We start from the raw sequence: 26,853 nt of genomic DNA on the forward strand, positions 1-26,853 counted from the left end.
CTTCCACTGCTTTCTCCACCCCACACGGCTGCCTCCAGCCACACACGCCAGGAACATTATTTACAGCCCTGACAGTCAGAGCAATCACTCTGCTAACCAAGAGGGAATGGACAAAGTCGACTTACCAAAAATTGACTATGGCAATTGAAGAAGAAACCAGTGCTGGTGGGGGAAGGGAGCTGAGCCAACACAGATGCGAGGCTTCTCTCACATTCTGGAACACACACTCTGCCACCCCAAAAACACTCACTGGCAGGTGAAGCTGGTCCCAACTGGCAGACAGTAAATCGGAAATGGAGCATGCTTCCACCTTTGGGGGGCCTGTAATGGAAACACTCCTGGATCTTATCACTACCCAGGTGTTCCTTAGTAAAGATGGGAGTCCTAGCTACCTTCCCAGAGGAAGCGAGACTAGCTGCATACAACACTTATCCAGCTGGTCTCTTAGCTGACCTAGTGGGGAAAAGCAGGCAAATCAGACACAGCAGAAAGGGGTCAGGGAGGGGGATGAAGTGGAGAGTGTCTGAGTGCGGACTGCGCCTCAGCCCCCCCACTGCTGCTCCTCCAGTCCTGCTCTAATGCACCCTGACATGCCTCTGAAGACAGAGAGCTGTTTGCAGTCAGCACCGTGATTTGTTAGTAATTATTTCCATGGTGTCACATTGCTGTCACTCTGTTAACAAAGAGACAGGCTGCCTCGGGCTGCCTGCAAGAAAGAATCGCAGAGAAAAAGGCCTGTCAGGCTCCCGGGATTCTCTGGGCTGGCTGGCTTTCTTCCCCAAACCAACATCCTTGCAGGCTTTGGAAGAAACAGTTTTACAGAACTAACAAGTCTCAGTCGTGTCACCCTTTAGCCAGGGACACTGAGAATCGATCCCGCCCACTCATAGGCACCCTCCCCAAAGCCCTACAACTGAGCCCCAGAGTCCACAGATCACTGAGCCAAGGGCCACTCTGCAGCCAAGCCTTGAGTTCCCTGGCCTTCATCTTGCGAGACCCCTTCTCCCTGACTCTTCTTGCTCACGGGGGTGTTCGCAGCCTCTCATGGGCTCTTAGGAGTCTGATAAAAGAAGCCTATTGCAGACCACACTGAAGTAGCCACCCCACTGGCACAGACGGTGGTTAGGGAGAATATGATGGCAGGGCACTCTCCTTCCTTGAATCTGCCAACCACAGTTCAGGACCAAAGCTGCTCAGGTGCCAACACCTCTGTAGCCCCCAGCTGCCTGCCCACCTGCGAGGAGATCCCCACAGAGCCGCCCTGTCGTTCCCAGTGCAGCACCCATACTCAGAGAACTGCTGCTCTGCTTTAGTGCAAAGTAATGTCTCCATTACCCTGGCTGGGAATTAGAGGACAGATCGGCAAGCGCTGACAAAACAGAGGTCACTCACCTCACAGGCATGGAAAGTTGGAGATTAATTCTCTCCCCTCTCAGAGGGAATCAGACTCTGGGATAGTGGAAGGGAAGTACCAATATTGAGAAACCCTTTCATTGCCAAGCAGCAGCAGCAGCAGGAAAGGGAGACCAATGCCCAGAAGCCCTAGAGAGGCCCTGTCAAGGTGGCAAGGGCCACTGCCACCTAGCTCCTGCAGAATCCCACAGGACAGAGGAGCCTGCACAAGACTAAGATTCTTCTGGTGTCGGGGTCCAAAAGGCAGAGGGCAGTGCTAGCTGCACATGCACTGGAATGGAAGCTCCACGAAGGGAGGCTGTTTTGGAAGTTTTAGCTCTTTGTTCACTGCTATATCCTCAATATCCAGAACAGTGCAAGGTATAGAATGGATATTCAATAAACATGTGCTGAAAGAATAAATAAACGAGTCAGTATGGCTCCAAGGCTACTTCCACAGGCCTCAGGCCAGCCTCTCCTTATCACAGCAGTTTAGAGAAAGAGGCAGGCAGTGCAGATTCTGGAAGACACAGGGACAAACATATGTCCAAGGGACTGGAATTAGATTTTAACAAATGAGCGGGATGGGGAACGCTGACGGGCCTAGGGAGACTCTCACATCAGACTGAACATTCACATACTCATTCAGCAAATATGTACTGAAAGACTAAAGAAGGTAGGAGAATAACCTGCAGTATAGTGACACAATGAAATACTACACAGCAATAAAAAGGCTGCACTGATACATAAAACAACATGGATGAATCTCTTGTATGTTATGTTGAGCAAAAAACGCCAGACACAAAAGAGTACATCTTATATGATTCCATTTTTATGAATGTCAAGAACAAGCAAAACGAAGCAGAAGTAATAGAAGTCAGAACAGCGGTTACCTGGCGGGGAGAGGGTCTTACAGACGGGAAGAAGCACAAGGAAGCTTTCTGCGATGATGGAAAAGGTTCTTTAAAATGATCTGAATGGTGGTTACACATGTGTATACTTCTATGAAAATATAATGAGCTGCACACTTCACATTTATATACTTTATGCACCTTACTATTTCATACTTTGATTTCTGAAAGATTTTAAAAAAAGAGTTGGGTCTCGAGAGTCATACAAAGGGTTTCTAAAAAACAAAAAACTATCTCACCCAAAGGAAAAAAATTTCCAGAAGCAACAGTGGCTCCTTCTTGAGTTCAGGGCACAAGCCCTTCAACCTTTACTCTCTATCTACCAGAGTACAGAGGGCCCAAGCAAGTGGCTAAGGCCTCGGAAGATCCAAAAATGGTCAAAACACAAGGGAGTGTCACCCGAGTCCTAGGTGCCATGCCCTGGAGGGAGGCCTCATGCAGCCCCCATTCCAGACCAAGCAAGCTCTAGGGAAGCAGAGATGGATCAGATGGTCAAGCCATACCCCCAGCTGTTCAGAGGCTCTCTGAAGGCGCCTGTCTGTCAAATTCCACCACAGAACATAGACCCAGACTTCCACAGACTGAAGACCAACCTGTCTTCCTGACAAACTGGGCAAAGACTGGCTCAGCTGCCCCGACCCTGGTAGCTACGGCGAAGGTGTCAGTGCCCTACAGCCCCTCCTGCCAGCAAGGTGGAGGCGATAAGAGCCTCACAGATGGTCCAGGGGAGCTCCATATGTAAGTCCAGGGACCAGAACCTCGGCAGCAACACCTGCCTCGGGACCAATTAAGCAGTAAAGAACCAGCCAGCCAGCAGCTCTGTAGCAGACCAAAGCATGAGTCTCCTACTGCCAAAACATCTCAAAGCCTGATTAGTTACTATGCAAAGATTTTTATCTTTTATCAGCATTTTTACTGAGCGAAACCGCCATTCCAGGGGTTCCTCTAATCACTAGAGTGATTTAGACCCTATGACACCTTCCCAGGGGGTGTGATGAGGCTGCCACTGGAGGCCCACCCTTCAGCCTAGAAGTGCCCAGGCAGTGAAACACTAGAGGCTCTGTCTGCCAGGGAGACGAGTATTTCCCCCAGTGTCCCTCTAGGCCCAAAGTCCTTCCAGAGCAGACCAACTTCTGCAAACTCAGGCTCCGAGGGAAAGATGCAGAGTGAGCTGCCTGTTGACCTGCAGCTCCAAGACCACAAGGAGAAGAGTGGGAAGGGAGCACAGGCGAGGAACAGCCTGCTCAGTCTCCAGAGAAACCTGCTCTTGCCCAGGGCCTGCCCGTGGGAAATGAATAGTCCTCAGCAGCTCACAATCAGGAGCCCTTTTCCCCAGTTCTAGGCCCCAGGACAGTGCAGGAGGAGTCTCTCCTGTGCTTGTGAGGATGCTGGCCCCAGAGACACGGTGAGCTCTCAGGTGGAGGCGGGGCGCCCCTCGCTCCACCAAGCCCTAGAACTCTCGGCCCAAGGAGCTGTCAGGCTAACGAGGCTACCCCACCACCACTCCATCTGAGCGCGACAGGCTGCACCGCACGACTGGCTTCAGGTGGCTCTTCTTTAATTAATGGCATTCCAGGCTCTGCAGGGAGCTTCACCCTACAATGAATGGCCCTCTCTCATTAGAAGCAGGCCTGCCATGATGTATTCAGGGCGAGGGCCAGGATTCATTTCCCTGTCTGTGGGTTGGGGTTGGGAGGGAGGGGAGAGGCAGCAGGGACAGATTTATATCGAGTGACTTGGATTAGCTGCAGCTGAAACATGACCCCATCAACTCAAGCTGCCTTCTTGGGGCTAACCCGATGCACCTCTGCTGACGAGAGGGCTCTAGGGAAGCTGCAGGGAGGGCGGAAGGTCTGGTTCTTGTTCTCTCTGGGCTTCGGCTGCAGCTTGAAAGCCCAGAATTCCCATACAACCTCCAGAACCCCCTCCCCACCCTGACATACACTTTGTGTGCACTGGGAGCCTGGCCTGACTGAGCCTCTTCATGGCCAGGAAGCTGACCCACTAGCCTCCGAGCTATCGGTCTAAGGCCTTGACCATGGCTCAGCTGGCTCTCCTGGTTTCTGTAGAAAATACCCTCAGGCTGGCCGGTGGCTCAGCTGGTTGGAGTGCTGCGCTCCTAACGCCGAGGTCGCTGGTTCGATTCCCACATGGGCCAGTGAACTGCGCCCTCTACAGCTAAGTTCGTGAACAACGGCTCTCCCTGGAGCTGGGCCGGAGCAGCCGTGGGTTGGTGTGCTGCCATGAGCGGCCGATGGCTAGCGTGAGTGGCCAGCAGCCGGCAAAAGATGCCGGGAGCTGCTGTGATGACCAGTGACCGACTGCCTCAGCCGGGGGGAGCGCAAGGCTCCTAATACCAGCATGGGCCAGGGAGCTGTGTCCTACACAACTAGACTGAGAAACAACGGCTTGAACCGGAGTGGGAGGTGGCGGGGGGAGGGTGAATTAAGAATTAAGGGGAAAAAAGAAAATACCCTCACTCCCTACCTCAGAGAAGGAGTGCACAATGTGCACAATGTGGTGATGCCCCCATAGCTGCTGTCTGGACAGGACCCAAGAATGTTTTGCCATGGGGCATCTCAGACCTCAGGCCACCCTGCCCTAGGGCAAAGGCAGGCATCATCAGTCTGACATGAAAACATGCTGTCAGCCGTCACCTCACTATGGTGATCCATTAGGCTGAACCCCACCTCCGTGGTGGGGAGATTCTAGGCAATACTACTCTCCTCTCCATCTCCCCTGGCAACACCTCATAGGGATCACGAGACTGAGCAGAGAAGTTGGAGTCTTCTAGGAAAAAAGGAAAACTTGGGCCTTCAGCTGCCTACGTTTCCAACGTACTTCTCAGAGCCTTAGAAAGACCAGACCACCTGTACTCTGCTAGCTTTAGGCCTAGGTAGGTTCAGGCTGACAGCAAACAGCACACAGCCCTACAAACTCCCCTTGCAAAACCCCCTAAACTTCATATTCAGTTTTGCTTGTGCTTGGGAGAAAAATCGTACTTCAGAGCCTGCCATCTATCCATCCTCAGCCCTTTTTGAATGCCCAATTCACTAAGAGAGCTGGAGGATAGGCCCCACCTGCCCCTGCCAACCAATCAGAAGCTTGCTTTGCAGGCCTGCTGTGTCCCTAGGAGGGCCAGGGCAGAATGACTATCATCTGTACACACACCTACTCCATGCCATCCACTCTTCTCCCGGGCCCTTGTGGGGGAGCATTCATATACCCTTCCTTCCCTACTCAGAAAGAGATGTAGCTCAGTTCCGCTTTGCTAAGCCCTATTTGGCAATGTGTCTAAACACATGCAAACTTAATTAGTTCAAGAGGAAAGCCCAAGCGCTTGCAGTGACAGATAAAAGTATCGGGAAATGAGACAAGTCAAGACTGCCAGGGAGTTCTTACTCAAGCCCCTTCCCCCAGCAAGCTGCTAATCAAAGGTGATGCAGCTCAGTGCTGGGACCCACTGGCATACCCATAGGTACGAGGCAAGGTTGTCATGTGACATGGTGAGATGCCCCACATGCTTTCAAACATACTACGGGATAGAGGTGCCCAAAGCGATACTGGCAGTGGTTTCCTTAAGACAGACCTGAGGATTCATTCACTTGCAGGTCTTCAAGGAGGCTCTCAGGCAGTCCCCAATCACCCTGCCCCCCGACACCTCCTGGCCAACCACGCCCCCACACCAAGAGGAACATAATAGTCCAGACCTCCACCAACACCAGACCAGGCAGCAGCAGCCAAGATGTCAGAGAACTTCCCCAGGCTCTGCCCCTCCGTGCAAACTAAGGAGAGGAGGAAGGGCATCACAAAGCCATGGGCCGTGAAGGAAGACAGAAGCAGATGGTCGGATGGCACAGTGGTTCAACACATGGTTCTAGAATCAGAATGCCAAGGTTAATATCCCTGTCCTGCCACAACCTGGTTGTGTGCTCTTAACAAATTACTTACCTCTCTGGGCCCCAGTTTCCTCATTTGTTTAAAAAAAGTTAATAAAAAAACTTATGCCACAGGATTGTGGTAAGGATTAAATGAGCTAATGTGTAACTAGCACAGGAGGACTCCTGGTATGTAAGAAGCACTCAATAAATGCTGGCTATCTTTACCATCTGATGTAAACTTCTCCAGTGTGGTCCCAGCGCTCAGTCCCAGAGGCACAACTATCTTGGAGAAAGCCCTTCACACTGCTCTTCAGACCAAACTCTTCCTCCATGGCCCAGGCCTACGGGCCATCTCATCCAGTACTTACCACGGAGGTGACAACATGCAATGCTGACAGTGAGAAAATCCAAGAACTTCCTGGTATTAGCAGCATGGTTCTCTAACCCCTCACACTCCAGCTGGTGCAGGAAAGCCCGAGATTTCTTCTTCTGTTCCACTCTCCCTGAATCTACCCACTATCCAACCCTTTGCCAGGGATTCCAGAGGCCCACTCCATTACTTACTTGTCATTTATTCAAGAAATATTTACTGAACAACTACTACATGTCCAGCATTGTCCTAGGGTTACAATGACGCTCACAAGCTAGTGAAAGAGACAAACGAGTAGAAGCAGCTACAATACAATTTCATGTATGAATGAGTACCTGTGCTCCACATGCCTTCTCCAGGAAGACACTGAGAGAACAATGTTAAAGGGGTCCTTAGGAATTTGGCCAGCTAGAGCATCCAACTGGGGGGTGGGGGGGCACATAGACAGTATTGAGAGATGAGACTAGAGAAGTAAGCAAGAGCCTTGAAAGCCTCAATAAACAGTGTGACTTTGCCTTGCGGGGTGTTAAGCAGGAGTATGACATAATCTGCTGCAATTATAAGAATGGAGCACAATACATGAGACTAGAGTCAAAGAGACTAGTTAAAAGACTTTTGTAATAATCCATGAAGAATATGGTGACCTTAACTAGGGCAGTGAAAATAGGGATGGAAACAAGGCAATGACTTTGAGAAACCTCTGGGAGGAAGAATTGACAGTATTTGGCAATTAATTGGTTGTGGCTAGAGAAAGGAACCAAGGACGATTCTCAGGTTTCTGACAGAACTACTGAGTAAATGGTCCCAGTCATTATCTGAGGGAATAGTAGAGGTCTAGTGTTAGGAGAAAGACAACCCCTGAGCTTTACAGGGCCTGCGGACATCTAGGCGGGGACAGATAATAGTTAGCTGGATAGGAACTTCGAGTTCAGACAGCAGATGGAGCAGTGTCTTTTCTCCAGTGGGATCTCCGCTGCCATGTCAGTTTCCATTTTCAGTTGCAGAAAAAGATTAGACGACATCAGCATACAGAGTGAGGATAGCTGAAGCTAGGGCAAAAGATGAGATCACTCTGATAAGTGTGAGTATGCCGAATAAAAAGAACAGCTAGGACAGAGATCAAAGAAATGCCAATATTTAAGAAACACAAAATTTAAGAACCAAGGAAAGAAGCCTCTGTAAGACACTGTGAAGGAAAAGCCAGAGAAAAAGGAGACATGAAAACGGTAAAGTTAAGAGCCTTTCCAGAAGGATGAAGTAGTCTCCTCTGATGAACGATGCCAAAAGGGCCCAGCCTTTCAGCCATCGTCTATTTCCTACACACACAGGACAGTCACCACCCCACAGTTCTCTCCCAGGTGTGTGGTTCCATCACTGTGGGACTTCACTCCGGGTGACTCTCTGCCTTCAACTGTCTTGGCCATTTGACTGCAGCCCTGCGGGTACTCTCAGTAGTCCCCATTGAGTGCATGCCCCCCAATAAAACTGTAATCATACCCTTAATCTGAGCAAGTATCTTTTGATCTCCAGACTTTTTAAAACGTGAAGTGCGCCAGGTCCACATGTGCACAGCACCAACCCAGGGTGCAGGACGCACACCTCACGAGGAAGGCGCCCGGCATTCACACATTAGACCTCCAGTGCGAGGAAAACCCTATTCCCGAGCTGAGGCTGAGCTAGCGGAGGGTTCTCTCAATGGACTCTGGGCAGGCCATGGACCCTGCTTTCCCCGAGCAGAATCCGATTATCCTGATCCTCTCCACAGGGCCACTTCCCAGGCTGCACCGAGGGCCAGGTCTTCCCTCAGCTCAGCTCTTCCTTACCCTCCTCTATTTCCACCTCCAGCCCCTATCTTTCCGTCTTCCTGATCTGCCCCTCTTCTCAGACCCACAGGCCACTGGGAAAGACTCTGGTCTAGCTTCTCAGCCACTGTGCTGTTCAGCTGGGGAACCCGTACGTCCAAGCTACAGGCTAAAATCTGAGTTCTTCAAGGGCGATACCCGTGCAGGTCACTCGTCACTCTGCACCAGTGCTTACCCTCCCACCACGCTAAAAGATGGAACCCCTTTACAGAGACATTCCTGCCTGGGTACGCAGAGAAGAGAGAAAATTGGTGAAAGAACAGTAAACCCCATGAGGGGCCTCAAGAAACAGCTGGTGAGGCAATGCAAAGGTAGGTCAGGTAGGGAAGGCAAGGTGACCGAGGGCCAAAGCCAGAACAAGTATCTTAAGCAAGTTTAGAAAGACAATTAAATCCACACTTCGTAAATTAAAACCCACCTACGCAGGATCTGTGACTATAGCATCAAAGACCATGTAAACCTAGAGTATCAACTCATCCAGCTTTGATAAAAGATGGACACAAAATGATTTTGTCAGGACGGAAGCAGATTTCTTTTCTCCCGTGGGATTTCTGCTGCCACTTCAGTTCCCATTTCTCAGTGCCTCTCGCGCTAATCAGGCCCTTTCCAACAAAAGTGATGTGAAGCTGGTTCGCGGGCGAGGGGGGTTGGGAGAGAGGGCGAGGACAGCGACGAGGAGCCATGGCTCTGGGAAGCCAGAGTGGGAAATGGAAATATTTGCTGGATTCCTTAGACTTAGTTAAATCGGAAAATGGATGTCAAAATAAGAAGTAAGCCACATACTAACGCGTTGTGTTTAACGCCACCCTTGTCAGCCTTTACCAGGCGCAGAAAAAGGTGATGGCTCTGACGAGAGCCATCTGACGAGAGATTCCAGGAACAGCGATAAGCTGTGCGCTGTCACGCAGCGCTACTTAGGTTTCCTCTCTGGCTGTTTTTATTTTGTTACACATTTAATTAAGAGCCTTCCCAGCAGTTATGCGGAGTCCTGCTTCTAAAAGGCAGCCACAGAGCTCTCCTCCCCCCAGCTCCTGCCACCTGACATCTGCTTCCTCCTGCACACTCTTTCAGGGCTTCACGGGTTTTCCCAGTCCAAACCCAAACCGGCATCCAAAGTCTGCCCAGCCCGTTTTTGTTTTTTGAAGCTACGTCATCTTAGCATTCATTTCTGTCTAGCTATGAGTACCAATTTGGGCCTCAGTTTTTAATTTTGTTTTGTTTTTTCATCTATAAAAGGGAGACACCACCTCCTACCGGAGAAGATAGGAGGACTAAATGAGATGTGGTATGAGCTCATGAAAATTTGGTTTCCTTTCATACATACTTGGATTCTGCAACCCAACCCTTCCTCTTTATTACATCTCTTCTTGATTCCACCGTGTCTTGTGAAGATGCAAAGCAGCCTTCTGGGTCACCGGAATCTGCCGGGCCCACCATGCCGAGGAACGAACCAGTGCCGCCGGCTGGAATAGGCCCGACTCCGCGCTTAGGAGGCCCAGCCGGGGAGCCCCCACCTCACGCACAGGATTATCTACACTCAGACGGGAAAGTGCCAGGCACAGTTAACACAGAAGATGCTAAAATGCAGGTGCTTGGGACATGAACACACCAAAGAGAGAAAACCACTGGGACAGCGGGCATCCTGGGCGGCTACCTGAGGCACCGGGCCTCTGGACTGGACCACACGAGCCCTGGAACCTGCCCTACCCCAAAGAGCTTCTATGCTGCCCAACTCCACACAAGTCCCTTCTCTGTTACAAGTGCTCAAAGCTGCCCAGGTCACCCTAAACAAGGACAACAGCCATGCTCCTCCTCACCTTCCCACGTGGAACCCTCCTGATTTATGTCCGCCCAGCTTGTGTAATTTCATCTGGGAGCACAGAGATCCTCTGGAGCTACGTGTGCAAACCTAGAGGTGTGCAGCTAATGTGTGTACACGACCCAAGGGACGTCGCTGAGGGGTGTGCGCGCTTATGTGAGCAGGACTTGTTCTTCCTGTCTTACCTAGAGAGTTGGTGTCCAATTGCAGGCTTGACACCTAGCTGGTTGCATAACTTTACCTCAATGCCCAGCATCCAAAAGGCATAGAAAGGGTCATGAGGAGAACACAACGCCTGATTTGGTAGGAAACGTCACTCTAGAACCGCTACTCCCCACCCTCCACCAACACCCCACCCTATGCTCAAAAGCACGTGCACGCACACACACACACACACGCACACTGCTTGCTGCCGCCTTCAGTCACAAAGAACACAGAGGTATCGATTCTATCCAACCTCAGCAAACAGTGCCCCCACCACCTCTACCTCCCTTTAGTTCCCTGGGGGCTGTCTGAAGCCAGGTATCCATGAGGATAGACAGGAGGCAGAAGTGTCAACCTAGCCAAGGAACCAGTTCTATCTTCCATAACCGGGGCGGGATCAGGAGACAAAGAAGAAAAAGCAGTGCGGACAAAGGAGGAAAGAGGAGGCTGGTGACTGGGGCAGCTTCTTAGAAGCAGCCCTTTCTCATCCCACCACTGGGCTCTCAGTTGTATCCCAGATAAGAGGGCAGCACAGCATAACGGTTAAGAGAAAGGACCCTGAGCCAGGCTGCCTGGGTTTGAATCCTAGGTCTGTGTGTTCTTGAGCCAATTACCTAACCTCTCTGTACCCTAACTGCCTCATCTAAAATAGAAATAATAAGAGTATCTAGGGTTATAAAATGAGTTACTATTTCTAAAGCACTTAGAATAATAAACACCGTACAATTTGATAAAAAATAAAGACCCTTTTAACTCCTTCCTTCCAGAGCAATGACATGTAGTCCTGCAAATGAAGGGCTATCCTGAGCAGTGAGACCTGGCAAAGGCGGGAAGGCCCAACAACAGCAGTCCCAGCAGGGTCCTTGACCTGTCCATTCCCTGCTCCAGGGGCAGAAGGCAGGGCTCCCAACCCTCTCCTCACCCTGGCAGGGACTCCCTGACCTAGCTGCCTTGTAGGTTTGGACATTTAAACCTGTGAAAGGCAAGACCTGGTCCCACAGATCCCAAGCGCCGCCAGCAAAGCAGCCCTTCTCATACTCACATGACTTTTAAGTCCCAGTCTCCACAGGTGACAAAAATTGACTTGACGTTTGGATCTAAGAGGCCTTCCTTCGCCATCCACTCATCGACCCTCTGAAAAGTACACAAGAACAGATGAGATTTTCCTTTTATTTTCCCTGAGTCTGTGAAGAGCCACAACAGTGAAACGCAGATAAGCTGCTTGTAATCAGAGCAGGAGAAAATTGTACTCTTATCCAGCCAGGGCTCCACTCCAGGCTCTCAGCCTTGGCTCTGACTATGGGGGCACTTGCAGGAAGATCCTACAAGCCCAAGTGTTGCGGGGAGGGAGCCCCTCCACACTCGTTAACTGGCAGCCCACCCCGCAGGATAAGGACAGATCCCAGTAGGTCAATCCAAACACCTTTGGTTCTTAAACAAAGCTACAGCCTAGCACAGACATGGGCTGTCCTGAGCCACGAGACTACGCTGGAAGGAGGCCCTATGCACGGACTCCAATCCACAAGTTCATGCACTCACTTATTCATTTCACCCTCCCACCAAATGTTTGTTAACCAAACTTATGAATTTGGTTGTTACCCAAATGCAAGTGAAGTTATTTCCACCATGAGTCTAGAAAAAGAAGTCCCTTTGCTGGGCAGGAGCCGTATCCTGACAAATGGGATAGCACTGCCTGCTCCAGTCACTAAAAGCTCATAACTGGCCCCAGACTTTATATTTCTCCTCTCCTGGTTGAGGATTCAAATCCAGGAGATTCTTTTGAAGGCTGAACTCAATTCCTAGACAGGGAAAGAAATTGCTCCAGATACATTTTAAGTCTATCTTGCCTTCATCCCTTTGATGGGTTTTATTATTAGCACTCACACTGGCAGTACAAATACTAAAACCAGTGTATAACAAGAGAACTATCACGAAGCATTCATGGAGCAACGCCTATTTTTTTCAGGCGATCCCAGGAGTGGGGCGGGAGAGCACAGCTCACACCACCGCTCCACTCACGCAAGAGGATTGTTTCTAAAGGCTGTATTGCATCGTAATTAGAAACGCAGGATTCAAAGTCAGACACATCTAGGTTCTAACCTTGGCTGTTCCATATCCTCGCTGTGTCACTGATGGGAAGTCATTTAAAAGTCACTTAACTCCTCTAGACTTCAGTTTTCTTCATCTATAAAATGAGGTAGGACGACTAACCTTACAGGGTTGTTCTGAGAATTAAAGGTAACAATGTATTTAAGTGCCTACCACAAAACAGTAGGATGAGAAGGGGAGAAAGGCAGAGCGTAACAGATACAGCGATGGAGAAGTGATCAGACTGCTTTGGGACCAACAGGAGGAAGTGGCAGCTCTACCATTTACAGGGAAAGGAGTCACAAAGGTGGTCATGTGATTAGGGCCTGGGTGGTTAGGTTTGCTTGACAGGGTGGAACACAGGAAAGGGTACTACAGCCAGAGGCTCAGGTCACTCACTGCGCACGTGAGCATTAGCCGTGTAATGTCTCCCTTCCCCACCAGACTAGAAGCACAATGAAGGCAGGGACTCTTCTTCACTGTGTTAACCCCTAACCCAGTGCAGTGTCTTCTCAATAGATATTTGCAGATTGATTGAAATACGAGTAGGGAGTAATGTGACCAAAGTCCACAGTGTATGGAAAAGAGGGACAGGAGCTGAGGCTGGGGGACTCGCTTAGGCCAGCCCGTGATGGGCCCTGTGTGCCTAGCAGGTGAGGTGCACACGTGAAGTGAGGTTACTTCCGCAGGTGTAGGCCAGCTCCCCGGGCCTCAGAGATCCTGGAAGCCTGGCCTGGGTAGGCCCAAGGATCCTCTCTAGTTCTGTGGCTACAGCAGTCCAACCCCCTGGAACATCAGAGCTGCTCCCCAATGCCAGACTCTGCAGCCCCTCTTCACAGTCGGTATACGAGGGAATTCTCCTCAGCCTGAAGGTCTCCTCAGCAGCTAAATTCCGTACCTTTTCCTGCTGAATGGTTTGTCTCCCCAGCCACTTTGGCCTAACCCCTTGCACAGGCATAGGGACAGACACGCACACTCATGCATGCATGCACGCACGCATCCTTTCCCCAGGGTCACCTAAAGAAAATAAGGCAGACTTTACATAAAAAGAGGTAAGGCAAACCTGGAACCCCCTAAGTCACCGAGCGTTCTGAGTCACTGGCCTTAAATCCCCAAGTGAGTGCCCCACGTGAAGGGGCTCCCCAATGCCCCGGTGCCAGCACAGTGGTCCTGGAAAAGACCGCAGGACAGGACAGTACTGTCAGAAGGACGCCCAGCAAGACCAGGCCTCCACCACGAGCAGCACTTAACACCCACTGGGGTCCTTGGAAGCCTAGGGCCTAGGCACCCACTCGTGCCGCAAATACTTAGTGAGCACCTCCACTCTGAGCCTCTTCAGGAAGTGATACCACATTTGGAAGCAGACCTGCCCTTTTCCTCCCACCTTTCCTACCCACTTGAATGGATAAAGGGTTGGAGGAACCACCAAGACAACCCCAATCATTGGGGCCAGCCCACCCTCAGCTACGGGAGGTCTAGAGGAGCCCAACTTAACATACTTAGAACAGATGAGTCCGGTGGCTAGATGGGTGGTTACTAGGTGGTTACGGATGGACAGATGAGTGGATGGGTGAGGGATGAATGTGTGGATGGATGTGTGAGTGGACAGATGGATGGGTTTTCAGGAGCCTAGAAAGTCCATCCAGTGAGCTTGTTCTGGATGAGGGAATGACCATCATTCAGTCATGTATCCTCTTTCCCTACAGGCTCCAATGGCTCCAGGCTGGACAAGGGTGGTGGGAGGGGATGGCCAGGCCAATGAGCTAAATTAAGGAGGGAGAAAAGAAAAAAACAAAAACAAATGAGTCAGGTAAAGATCTAGGGCCACCCACTCAGGGCCTTGGTTAGGATGAAAAGTTAGTTCCTTATCTCTACAACCAATTCAGGGCTAATGGGACAAAGCAGAGCCCGGTCTAGTCTCCTTGCCTTGCCAGAGACTCCCCATGCAGGCTCAGGCCAGGAATCTCCCCTTCCCCACAAACTATGCTGAAGTAGCAGAAAGAGCTTTGGGGGCGAGACGCAGAATCCTCTGAGCATCCCTCTCCAGGGCTGGCTTGGGGTCCGCAGAAGCACATCTCCCCCTCAACTGGCCCTGGTTTGCTGCTGGCCCAGAACACACATCTTCCTCCCAAGTCCCCAGCCAGAGACATTCCAGGGACAAGCTGCCCATCCTATGCCTTCCCTCAGGAGCCAGGCCCTAGTTGGGGACGCTGGCTGGGACAGAGGGAAGGATAGATAGGTCGCCTCTTCCTCCTTCAGTCTGCTCTAATAGGGATCAGTCCATGCTGAGGAGATCCCTCAGCCATAGGAGTGAATATTCTGTCAAGAAAAAGAGGGTCAGTGGGGTTGGGAGACACCTCAGAGCTCATCTTATCTTCTCCCAATCCACTGCAGGTACCCTAACCCTGACCTAACCCAGAGCCTGACTGGTCACAGAGCCTGGGCTTGTACATTCTCAGGGACAGCGAGGACACTCTGCCACTGGGTGAGCCTAAGCCTGTCTCTCTGACCCTGGCTCCATCCTGAGGAGCCCCAGGAAATTCAATCTGCATTTCTCTCTCAGATGGGACAAGCCTTCTTGGCTAAATACAGAGCTCTCCCTCCCTCTCCCTACGACCACCCTCCTTCGTCTAGGCTAACTACCTCTGAGGCAGATGTGCCTGCTCTCCCCCACATACCGTGCTTTCTCCTGTGCTTTCATAGGCGCTGAGCTGTGGGTGTATTGGTCTTGAAGATAAATAAAGCACCTAAGGAAATCCACAGGCTTTTTCTCTTCTCCCTTCCCCCTAGAGAGAAGGGAGTGGGAGGGGATCTTCTCCTTCTCTGAAAACCCCAGGCAGAGGGGGCTGGGAGACTAGCTGAGGCCGAGCACTGCCCTTCCTGGTTCCCTTAGGCTGGAGCACAAGCAGCATCTTAACCTTTTCCCGCTCCCCGAGGAGAACATCCTAGAAGTATGGTCTCTGCCAAGGGTTCTAAAGCCTTTCATTTGATTTCCCTCACATAGGCAATTGTTGTAATTATTCTGATTAGGAATCATTACCCAGTGCAGCCCCTGCACCCCGGACAGGCACGATGCATCCCGCGGCAAGCTGTAGTGGGGCCGACGGGCCCAGCCGCTCCTCCTGGAGGAGCTGACAGCAAACAAAAGCCATCGATGGGGAGTTCTGGCTGAGTTAATGAAGTGCTCACATGCCACAGGAAGCCAACACTAAAGCTAAACAAAAACACCTCCAGTCCCCGGGGCCAGTCCCACAGTGCCACAAACGGATCCCCTACTCTCCAACCCGCCCAGCACAGGAAGGGGTGGGGGCCCTCCACCAGCCTCCTGGCAGCACTCGGACACCTTGTCAGTAACCCTGACAGGAACAGCTGGAGATGACAGATCAATGGTTCAATACTCTCAACAGCATGTCACTGATGTGACAGCAAATGTTATTCTAATCAAGCCATAATCATAGTCAAATTACACGGCTACATTCTCAGGAGGGGAGGGAGGGAAAGGCAGCAGGAAGGGGTCAGAGGTCAGGAATTAAAGGTCACTTCACCTACCTCCAGCACTTGCTGCAGGCTTGGCTGACCATCCACCATGGCTTGAATGATCCCTGTGAGCTGAAAGGAAAAAGAAAGAGCCCAATGGGTGGCAAACTCAAAGCTGGACTGGATCCTTTCCTTTCTGTTTTGCTCCTTCTACTGTGAAGGACTCTGACCTGCACTACTTTAGGCCGAGAACCCGACAGAAGCATTGGGAATCAAGTCTCAGGACATACTGTGAACATCCCGACAGCATCCTGCCCTGAAATGGGGACATACAAGGTATGTCTCATACCTGTTTCCGCTTTCACTTGCCAAAATAAAAAAAGATTTTATGTATCGTCTGTATTCAATAGGCTCAATAACTCCCCACAAATTATGATCTGAAGTAAATTCACCTCCAGCCTTCAGAGAGACTCCTTTGGAACTTGGGGAATGACCACACAGGACAGGCACACTTGGTTTCATTCAAGTCCACCCCTTCTCTGGTTCTCAATGTCCAGTATTTCCCACTTTAACATCGGTGAAATGCGGAGGGACTCCCACACGCACCCACCCTTCACCCTGCATACCCGGGGCCCCCAATACCAACTAGCCAAGCAGGAAACAGACACCTTTAACTGACGGGGAAATCTCAGGCAAAAAGGCCGAGGGTACAAACCTGGCCTACAGAATTTCCGACTCATAGGCCTATGTTCCACCGGGTCGGGCCTGGGTTGAAACAAGCTTATTGCTTTATTTTGTTTTGAAGTGAAAACATCCCTCAAGCACCGACTAGGACGGACCGCCTCGAGGCTCTGAGGCAGGAGGTCCCCATCCACAGACCTGGACCAGCTGGAAATCACCACGCCCGCCGTGCTCCTGGCTACTTCCAGAGAGTAGCACTGAGGCTTGCTTGGAAACCTTTTTTTTTTTTCAAGTGTTGGGGGGGTGGATTAAACTCCAATTAAACTTTAATTACATTTAATGAATACCAAATACCCAACTCACAGAAACCTCTGGCTCTAAGAGGGAAGGTTATTTTCTCATAGCAACTTACATGGAATGGTAATACACACCTTTTAGGAAAGAAATTTTCATTTTAAGAACGCTGAGTTCCTCTAGGTGGGTTTCTGTAGTTCATCAAGTCATTATTAGGTGGTATTTTAAGGAAGTGTAAGGACACAGCCACTCTATTTTACATTCCAGAAACTGTTTTTATATTAATCTGTATTTTAATTGGGTAACAGCTGCTGCCTACAGACTTCCCATGGTCTAAAAGGAAAATAAATTAGAAAGATTAACTACACTGTTGTTTCGCACGGCTTTAACCCACAGCATGCCCACCCGGCTGGCACCTCCACACCCTTTCCTTGCTTGGGAGACCAAAGAACTGCCCAGCAGAGGGAGGGCCTGAGCCAAAGAGAAGCAAAGGTGGTCCACTGAGGGCTGGGGGTGGGGGTGGGGATGGGGATGAGCTCTGGGTCAGCAGCTTTGATCTTGAAGTGTTGAGACTCCTTTCATTTAGTCAACATCTCTTCATGGAGAGCATACAATGCGCTGGGCCCCATTCAAGGAACTAGGGGTCCAGCAGTGAAGAAAACCATGAAAACCCTCGTGTGCTTCTTGGCAGCCCTGTTCCTATGCCCAGCCCAGCCGCACCCAGAGCCTGCACACCTTCCAGAGCCACACACTGAGCAGGCAGTTGCCCTGTGTTTTATCTCAGGCACGCAGGGGCCAGAGGCCAGAGTAGACTTGTCACCAACTCCCGGTCCCATATCCAGATGACTGACAACTGCCCATGTACCCACTGCTGCCCTTTCTGGCCCAGCTTCTCTCCCTCTTAGTTCTTCCAGGGCTGAACCACATCCCCAAGCTTGCAACTGCGGCTTAGGGTCAGGACTATCTTGGAAAAGAGGGCCCACAGCCACTCTTACTTCTTGTAAACCTCCAGGGTCTGCGTGCCAGTCTTGCATCTGGTCTTTTTGGGGCAAGGGTAGGGCTACTCCTTTTGGCTCCCAAGAGTCACCCAGATGAGCTGAACACCAAAGGGCTTCCAGACACACAGGGCAGCCTTGCCAAGAACCCTCCCTCCTTGGAGATGGGACTTAGGTTTGCACCTGTGTACCCCAGAAGCACCTGCTCTGAGCCCCAGGAACATCACGGATGTGGAGAAAGGAAAACCTCTATGCCAGAAAGGAAAAGCAGGAGTGCTGCTCTGTAGGAGCTCTCACTACAGATCCCGCCGAACTCCTCCCACTCTGGGGGCTCCGGGGTCCTGGGGCTTTCTCAAACTCCTCTCCACTGGTCAGCAATCCTAGAGTCACCAGCCGAGGGGGAGACTAGTGAGCTCAGCTCCCTCTCTCTCCATGCCTCCCACACCACTTGGTCCAGCCAGACGTAGCTTACAGCTGACTTCCTCAAGGACTTGAACTCAACCCCCAGACACAGGGGCTGGAGCTGTTGGTTCGACTAGAGGCAGCCTTCCAGGGAGTGGCCTCATTCCCCTGTATTAATCCCTCCAACGATGGACTGCTACATCTTATCAGGTCTGTCAAGGCACTGGATGAAGAGGGGGTAAAACTAAGAAAGTTAAGCCCTATACCTAATACTGACAACCTGTTAGACACCTCTAAGACTTATACCAGAAGCTGTGAGAAAAACAATTTAAGAAAATAAAAACTGGGAAGTTCTACCTTACGCGTAACTTAAATCTTTCATGCTGCAGTTTAAGCTCATTCCCACTTGGGTTAATATATATTTGTAAAAAGCTTTCAACATCCTCACAATGAAAGGTACTAGAGCAAAGCCAAGTATTATTAAGCTGAGAACCAGGGCTCACAGGCTAAACAGAGCTCAGAGACCTTAACCACTTAAAGCAGGAGAGGTGAGAGGAAGAATTAATGTGTGCTCTGTGGCTCCTTTCACCGAGGGATTACAGATTAACTCCCGCTTCTCCAGACTCGGAAACCACAGGCGAGGGGCTTTTGACCCTGACTGATAACATGGTTGGTTACTGAGACCCCCACCCACACAAGGGCTTTGTCCAGAAACAAGCCGGCTTCATCATAAACACTAGCAACTACAGGAAGCAGCCCAGGATACTCGGTGCCAACAGCATGTCAGCATCCAGCGCTTTCTCCTTTCACAGTTTATCTCCAACACAATCGTATTCTGACACCAAAGACAGTTTGTTGATTACATAAGCACTTGTCTCTGGTGTGCAATCTGATAATCAGACCCACTCTTTTTCCTCAGACAAAGAGACCAATAAATCTCACCCTTTATAAGTACAGGTGCAAGACAAAGTCCTTTACTGGCATTTAGCAAAATGGGTATTTTTCTAGTTTTCTCACGACAATGACAACAAAAAAAGAATGCACATGGTCAGGGGCAGCGTGGCAGTCCAGCTGCTGGAGACAGCGAGCTGCTGAGCCAGGCCGATTCTTGCAGTGGCAGGGAAAGGGCTGGGGACGGAATGACACACATCCCATCCTATCTCTGTCAGCACCATGTCTGCAGGCAGACTATCACCTGGAACTAAGACAGGACTTCAGGAAGGCCAATGACATGTTCATTACACAGAGCAGTAAGAGTGCCTGTGTGTGGGCTACAGACTCACCCAACGCAGAATCCCTCTTCCTGTTGCCAGCACTGAGCCTCTCTCTGTCCCCCACACAAGCATGTATGTACTCATATGTCGTGTGTGTGTACACATGTGCACGCACGCACATGCGCGCACACACACGCCAGGGCTCTTCAGAACTTCTTGTGCAAGAGAAAATCCAACCAGAGGAGCTGCTTAGGCACAATCAGGAGCTTTGGGGCTGTTCCTCATACTTACTAATGAAAGATTCCCCCAGCTGGAATGACCTCCATCCCTACCCCCAAAGGCAGCTACTGCCAGCTTGGATGAGGTCTGAGACAAATGGCCCCCATCCTGCCTCTGTCTGCAGAGCGTTCCATCTGGTATGCAGACAGGAAATATTTAGATTATCCAAGGTTTTCCAAAGCAGACTTTACTTATTCAAAAGGGTAAGTCAGCAGTACAGTTACGCTGGGGAAGGCAAGGTGTGGTTGAATAATTCCTTGACAATATTCATTCATTTAAGGAACGTGTACTAAGTGTTTGCTTGGTTCCAGGCCCTAATGATGAGCCACAGATGGATCAGATCTAGTTTCTGTCCTCAAGGAACTCACAGCCTAGTGGGGAGACAGATAATTACAGTATAATGTATACGATCAGTGTTATGTTGGGGTGAGCACAACTCAGCCTGGGGCTCAAAGAAGGCTTCCCAGAGAAGGTGGCCCTGAGCAGAGTCCTGGGGGACAAGCGGGGCTGGGAGAGGACAGTGGGGACATCACCCAGGCAGAAGGACCATCATGTGCAGAGGCAGGTTGTGAGGGAAGCTGGGGGCAGATGAAGCAGGGAGATACGAGGCTGGACAGAAAGGCAGGACCAGGTCAGGGGGTTGTGAGCTGCGCAAGTCTAGAAGCCTGAGACAAAAATGTCAGCTCAGTGCCGGCAGCACAGCCACGTCTTTACTTTCTTAACAAGGATTTCCCAACACCCCCATGCCTAATACCATCCAAATTATGTCTGTAGGGATGTCTTTGGGTGAAAACTTTCTAGAAAAAAGAAACAGCTTTCATCATAGTCTCTCAGTCCCTCTGCCCCCTGCCTTGCAAAAAAAAGCAGCAGTAGCCCTGCTTTAAAAAAGATCCCTTTTCCCAATACTACCGAGCATCGCTCCTGCCCAGGCCGAGCTTCCACAGCACTCTGTTCCACCCCTAAACAGGTAGCAATCTTGCCAAAAGTTGGGCCTGCCTATCTATTCCAGACAGCCTAGCTGGAAGTGGCTCCCCCAAGGGGAGGTTACACACAGAGAGAAGGAGTGTATAACCTCCTTCCGCTTTCACTTGCCAAAATAAAAAAAGATTTTATGTACCTTCTGCATTCAATAGGCTCAATAACTCCCCACAAATTATGATCTGAAGTAAATTCACCTGCAGCCTTCAGAGAGACTCCTTTGGAACTTGGGGAATGACCACACAGGACAGGCAGACTGCAGGCCAGTGGAGGGCTCAGGTAACTGACTGGTTTACGGAAAGTCTTCCCTTCCCCTTCCATAAGGGAGGGAATTGTCATCATCATTAATTTGGGGAGTTTGCAAAAGGGGCAAAAAGGACAGATTAGCACCCTCTGCTTGTACAGGTAATTCCCAGGGGAAAGCAGGAAAAACCAGTAGACCTCAAAGGAAGCAAGAAGCTCAACGTTAGCTGGCACAACAAAAGGCTTGAGGGACTGGACACGTTGGCAGATGGAGGCCTGTGTAACCAAAGGCCCACCTGGGTCAGGTGGCAAACACTGGCACTGAGCCCAGGAGCGACCTCAGGATCGCGTATCTGGGCAAAGTCAGCCTCAGAGCCCACTAAGCCCTCCCCTCAGTGGCAGGCAGCCCCCTCCCCAGCCTCCTTTACACCAAGGAGATTGTTTTGGGATTATTCAAAAACGTCTTTTCTCCTGTTTTGTGCATCTATAGAAAGTAGATCTCTAAATGAAGGCACAAAGTCTCTAATGTACCCCAGCCCCAAATTCTTCAAAGATTCCAGAAACACTCATTCTCCCATCATCTCTGTTAGTACATACTTGTGACCATTCTGTGTGACTTCACCACAGCCTGTGGCCACCACAGAGAGCACAGCACGACTCGTCACAAGGGACAGCAGCCACAGCAGGCTCTCTATATGGCCCCAGGCGTCAGAACCCTTAGGGGCGCCTCTTTTTTGTCAGTGGCTCTTTTGGCTCCAACCAGCATCAAGATCTCAGTTAGTCCCAGTGTCAGTCTGTAAAATGGAGCCCATCCTACCCTGCTGACAAGGTGCCCGAGTCCAGTACCAGCCTAGGGTAAGGACAAGGACATTTCAGCTTTGGCCCGGCTGTGCTCTTACCCCACTTGGATCGCCCTTCTCTTTCCTTGATGATGGAGTATGCTTTCGACAAACTCAACCAATATTTCCCATTTTGCTCAAGGACAGAGAAACATCGCCAGAAAGCTAAGAAAACCTGAACATAACCTCTTGTTCCAAGAAGCTGCCATCTTCACCTCTGGCCAAGGGGCCATAAGGGAAATGGAACTGAAAAGAATCTGAGCCCCAGAAGCACCATCCTGCCCCCAGATTCCAAATGCCCAGTCCAGGAAGGGTAGGGCTTACAAGGAAGGGAAAATGCTGGGGAAGCTGGAACAGATTGTGCCACTGCTCTCCTTGGGTGTCCAATGACCGGAGTAGCCCAAGTAGAATGGCAGACTTTGTAAAAAGCCAACTGCTGGGTCCAATGTGCACCTGCCTTCACCGCTGGTAAAACCTAAGCTTTCCCTAAGTGGCCTGTATAGACACGAATGATCCAAAAGCTCCTGTCCCAGCATCCCTTGCTGCCCACCTCCAGGGCCCTTACCTCTGTGCAGAAGGGAGTAAGCTGTGGATGGACTACGGGCTGGACATACATGTGAAAGGTAGACTCGATCTCCATGGTCCGGCCATTTAGCTTCAGGATAGGGAACTCAATGATTTCCTGGAATGGCAAAGACACAGAAGAGGAAGAATACAGATTTTTTTTTTAAACCAACCATTTCAAGTAACTCAAGAGTCAAGAATGAGGGAGTGTTTTGGACTCATTACCTTTTACCAGGCCAAAGCCAAGACTGAGTGAGATGGCGTCAGTTCAGTTCTAACCCTCCCGCTGTGAATGTCCTCACAGGTTCACAGGTTCACACCTGCCCCATCCCCACAGTCTCTGGAAAGGGGAAGGAAGACAGCAGGACAACCTGCCCCAGTTTGCACAGCTGGTTCTCTAGGAGAAGCTTGCTCACTCAAGCCCCTAAAAGCAGGCCCCCCTTTCTCTTGCCTAGGTCTCTGCCCTGGGATGGGCCTGGATCTCCAGCCATAGACAACCAGTCATCAGACTAATGCCTGGACTTGTGTATATGAAGTTTAAACAGAGCTGATGAGTTTCTTCATTAACTTTTACAAAAAAAAGAAAAAGATAAATAATAAATAAAGCCAAAGGGGATACTAAAGAGGAGAAACTGAAGAAGAGTAATAGGAGCTAGTGCCTCCCACCTTTCTTTCAGGCAGTAAGCCCTCCCTCAGTCTGCTCCCTACCCCCCCTCAAATCGCTTAGCCAGCCCTTCCCAGTCCACTGGAACGTAATGGAAGAGAAGGAGGAGGAGTGACAATTTGTTTGGTGTCTCTAAGATTAATTTGTCTCCGTTATTTAATAGAGATGCACAGCACCAAGGTCCTGGTATGCAAACAGGCTTGCAGAACGCTGGCTGTGCAGCACGCCTCATACATCGCTCCTGGGAAGGGAGGAACACACCAGAGTGGGGAGAGGGCAGGAGAGAGCACGAGCACACCAGAGAGAAGAGGGAAAGCAAGGAGAGAGAATAAAAAAAATTATTGCTTTTTAATATTCAAAAACAGTTTGCAAAATTTAATCAAAGCAGAGGAAAAGCTAACATTTTTACCACTTTGACATTTTTATTAGCGCTTTCATAAATTTTTAAAACATGAATGGAATTAGTTTACAACACAAAAAAGCTGCCCTGAAAACATCTGGAAGAGACAAATAGGAAATAATAAAAAAAATAAATAAAAGCAAAATCCTCCGAGTAAAATTAGCATGTGGAAAAGGCCTCCACTGCAAGCAGAAGGCGGGCTCTGCTCACTCACTGGTCCCAACAGCTAGCGCCAGTGGCATCCCTACCCCGGGTCCCCCATTCTGGAGAGGACCTTTCCAATATCACTAAAATCAAGGTAAACTGGTTCTCTCCAGGGACAGCCAGCCTGGAGAAGCAACAGTGAAGCTGTTTGACACCTGACCGCACTCAGGAAATGGACAAGTGGGAAGACAGAAGGAGAAATGGCCAATCCTGATGGCCCAGAGCGGCCAGGTGTCCTCCTCCCGCCCCAGCCTCCAACACACCCACTACTATTGGGCCTGTTTTTAAAGCACCTATTTTCTTTACCCAACATATTACAGCAGGATGAAGACCAAATCGAGGCAAATTCATGATAGAAATTCAAAGGTTCTGGTTGCCTGGTCTCCCTGGGATGGTCCCCAAAACGGGGGAGCTGATAGGAGCCCCTGAGATAGGAAGAGCACAGAGGCTGCAAAGCACAGGCAGAGGGGGGATGGGGAGGAGATCCAGGCTGCTGTTCGGACTAGGTGATGCCTCTTCTCCCAACATGAAGAAGGTGGGTACTTACTCCAATGCCCGGGGCTAGCATTCCCCACAACACACTACAAATCACGCCAGGTGGAGTAGAGTGTTGTGTTGAAAAACAAAATTTGAGGCACATACACACGCAAAGTATATATCAGTCCTCCTGGAAAACTAAACGTCCAAGATTTCTCAGAGCTAACGCTGAGGTGGGGCTCGTCTGAATCCGGGTCACCTGACTCCTGAATTTCTGATGTATCCTTCCTCTCTCACCAAGCAGAAGAAACACCTCCCCAACAAAACGCTCCATGGCCTGGTGAGTTTGGCTGCCCTGGTGTCTAAGGAAACAAATACAGCCAGCTCCTCACTAACAATGTTAGCTAGGCTCACAATGAAATTTAACCTGTGACACAACTGTACTTTTCATTTAAACTTTCATTTGGAGAGAAGCAGTGTTTGGAGACCTGCAGTTTGTCGTGCTAATAAAGACAAGTGTTGGGACCTTTAAGGATGCCATTCATCTCTGGCTTTTATTAAATTCAATTTTCTTAAGCCCATGATACATTATGAAATTAGGAGTTGACATTCCTCTGGAAACAAAAATATCTATCAAACACAAACAGGAAAAAAAAAACCAACAACCCTCTATTACCAAAAATTTATGGCTTAAAGTTGATCTCTTTCCACTTTTTGACAAGCACATGGTTTGTTTGAGATATCTGAAATGTTATTATAGACCTAGAATTTCATTAGGATTTATTATAAAACAGTAAGCGCTTCAGCTCCTGCTCCGACCAGCACCACGGCGGCATCCCCAGTAGATTCTCTGAAAACTTGGCCTGTGGGTTTCCCCATGGCAGCTCACTCTTCAAATTTGCCTGCTGCGAGCTTCCTCACCCCTGGGGAAATGGAGCCAACCGCAGTGCTCACGCTCATTACCACCCTCCCAGAGAGGAGGAACAAGCCAGCCTGAACGAGGGGCAGATCCCTGAAATGCCTGGGGGCCAGGGACACAGCAGACTGGACCTATCATAAACATACCGCTCCAATGTTGCTAGATCAGCAGCCAAGCCAGGCTTTCTCCCCAAGACCAAGAAGAGGGACTCTCGAGGGCCAATCTGAGGACGTGACTCTGCAGGGGCCCTTCCTTGGTACCATCAGCAGCTGTCGTGAACCTTGCACACTGGCATACGCATTTGAGCCGCTGAGAAGCAAAAGGGGAGCTTCTGACAGAAGACCCTCTGGGGAGTCAGAGCAGAAAGGACTTCCCTTAGGTACTTCTTACCTTCCCATATTGCCCAGCCAAGCCTAGAACCTCAAAACACTGGCTCCAACAGCCCATTCGTGGGAGAGGAGCTCCAATCTGCCCCGAGTTGGCACAGCTCTACAGCCAGGGCACGTGGGGCATGCCAAACACTTTAACTGTTTTCAGCTGATACTGAGATAACTCAGAGTTACCGCAAAGTTCTAAGGTGATCAGATTAATCTCAAGAGCTTATGAAGATTTGCCTAAGTGCCAGCTTCCTGGGGCAGTTGCTCAGATAATGAAACTCTTATTTCTGCTCCTTCTCCTTTTCCCTATATTTCACCATTCCCCTGGGAAGTTTTTTTAAGGAGTAGTTGAGTGTCTGCTTGTACATAAAGGTAGCACCAGGAAGGAAAGAAGAACCAGTTTGTATTTCCCTCTTCTCTTCCCCTAATCATAGCTTCACAGTCCCTTACATTTGCATGTCATTTGCATTAAACTACCTGAGCATCCAGCATGTGCAGGACACCACACAGGTGCCGGAGCAGGATTTAGAGATAAGATGTAGTCCACTTTGGAGAAGGCCACAAACTAGTGAGCAGAAAGATCCGTGAACAAATAATGGACACTGCACTATGTTAAATCTCTTAGTTGGGGAACAAACTGAATAGTGAGGCTTTTCAATTTACAGTGTGCTTGCTTATCTTACCCTTATTAATCCTGGAAGACAGGTCACATCATCACCATCACCATCATCATCAGGTCATAAACCAATACTATCAAGCACCTGCTACTTACCAGGTAGGGGCTGGGTGTGGACGCAGACAAATGAAATGAGCTGTGTCTCCTCTCTCGGAGGTGCTTGGAGTCTGGGCAAGGGGTAGAGAGGAGCTGACCCCAAAGCCCTTGGAAACATGTGGAAAACGGAGTCATTTCATTCCTTCCATCTACTGTTTACTATGCGGCAGACGGTCTGCCTAATGCTTAACAGGAATGATCTCATTGAATCCTCCTAACAACTCATGAGGTGAGAAATCATTATCCCTATTTTACAAATAAACTAAGGCCCAAAAAGAAGTAGTCACTTGCTCAAGGTTATACTGCTAGTACGGGACAGAGCTGGGATTCCAAATAGGGAAAATGAGACTAAAAGAGAGTTGGATTAGCAGCTTTCAAAATGTAAAGGGTCAAGGAATATTTGATTCTTTTGGTCTGGAAGGCCGTCTAGGGAGCTCGGTCTACTATTGCCTAGGAAGAGGGGCTGCTCTCAAGTTACCAGAACAATAAATGTGGACAATCCAGGCAGAAAGTCCTGGAGGATTGCTACTGAAAAGCCTCTACCATG

General features: G+C 49.9%; 1 protein-coding gene across 7 annotated transcripts in view; it reads right to left on the reverse strand.

Annotated features, from left to right (window-relative positions):
- ERI3 (ERI1 exoribonuclease family member 3) overlaps positions 1-26,853 on the reverse strand; it is a 122,623-nt gene that overhangs the window by 69,055 nt on the left and 26,715 nt on the right. For all 7 annotated transcript variants that reach the window (XM_033114276.1, XM_033114277.1, XM_033114273.1 and 4 more), the window contains 3 exons: positions 22,495-22,611; positions 16,077-16,136; positions 11,482-11,573 (listed from right to left, as the gene is read on the reverse strand). In XM_033114276.1, coding sequence (XP_032970167.1) covers positions 11,482-11,573; positions 16,077-16,136; positions 22,495-22,611 — 269 coding nt within the window. The remainder of the gene's footprint in view (positions 1-11,481; positions 11,574-16,076; positions 16,137-22,494; positions 22,612-26,853) is intronic.

This window comes from Rhinolophus ferrumequinum, chromosome 9 (genome assembly GCF_004115265.2).
Source record: "Rhinolophus ferrumequinum isolate MPI-CBG mRhiFer1 chromosome 9, mRhiFer1_v1.p, whole genome shotgun sequence".
In the NCBI taxonomy this organism is placed as follows: Eukaryota; Metazoa; Chordata; class Mammalia; order Chiroptera; family Rhinolophidae; genus Rhinolophus; species Rhinolophus ferrumequinum.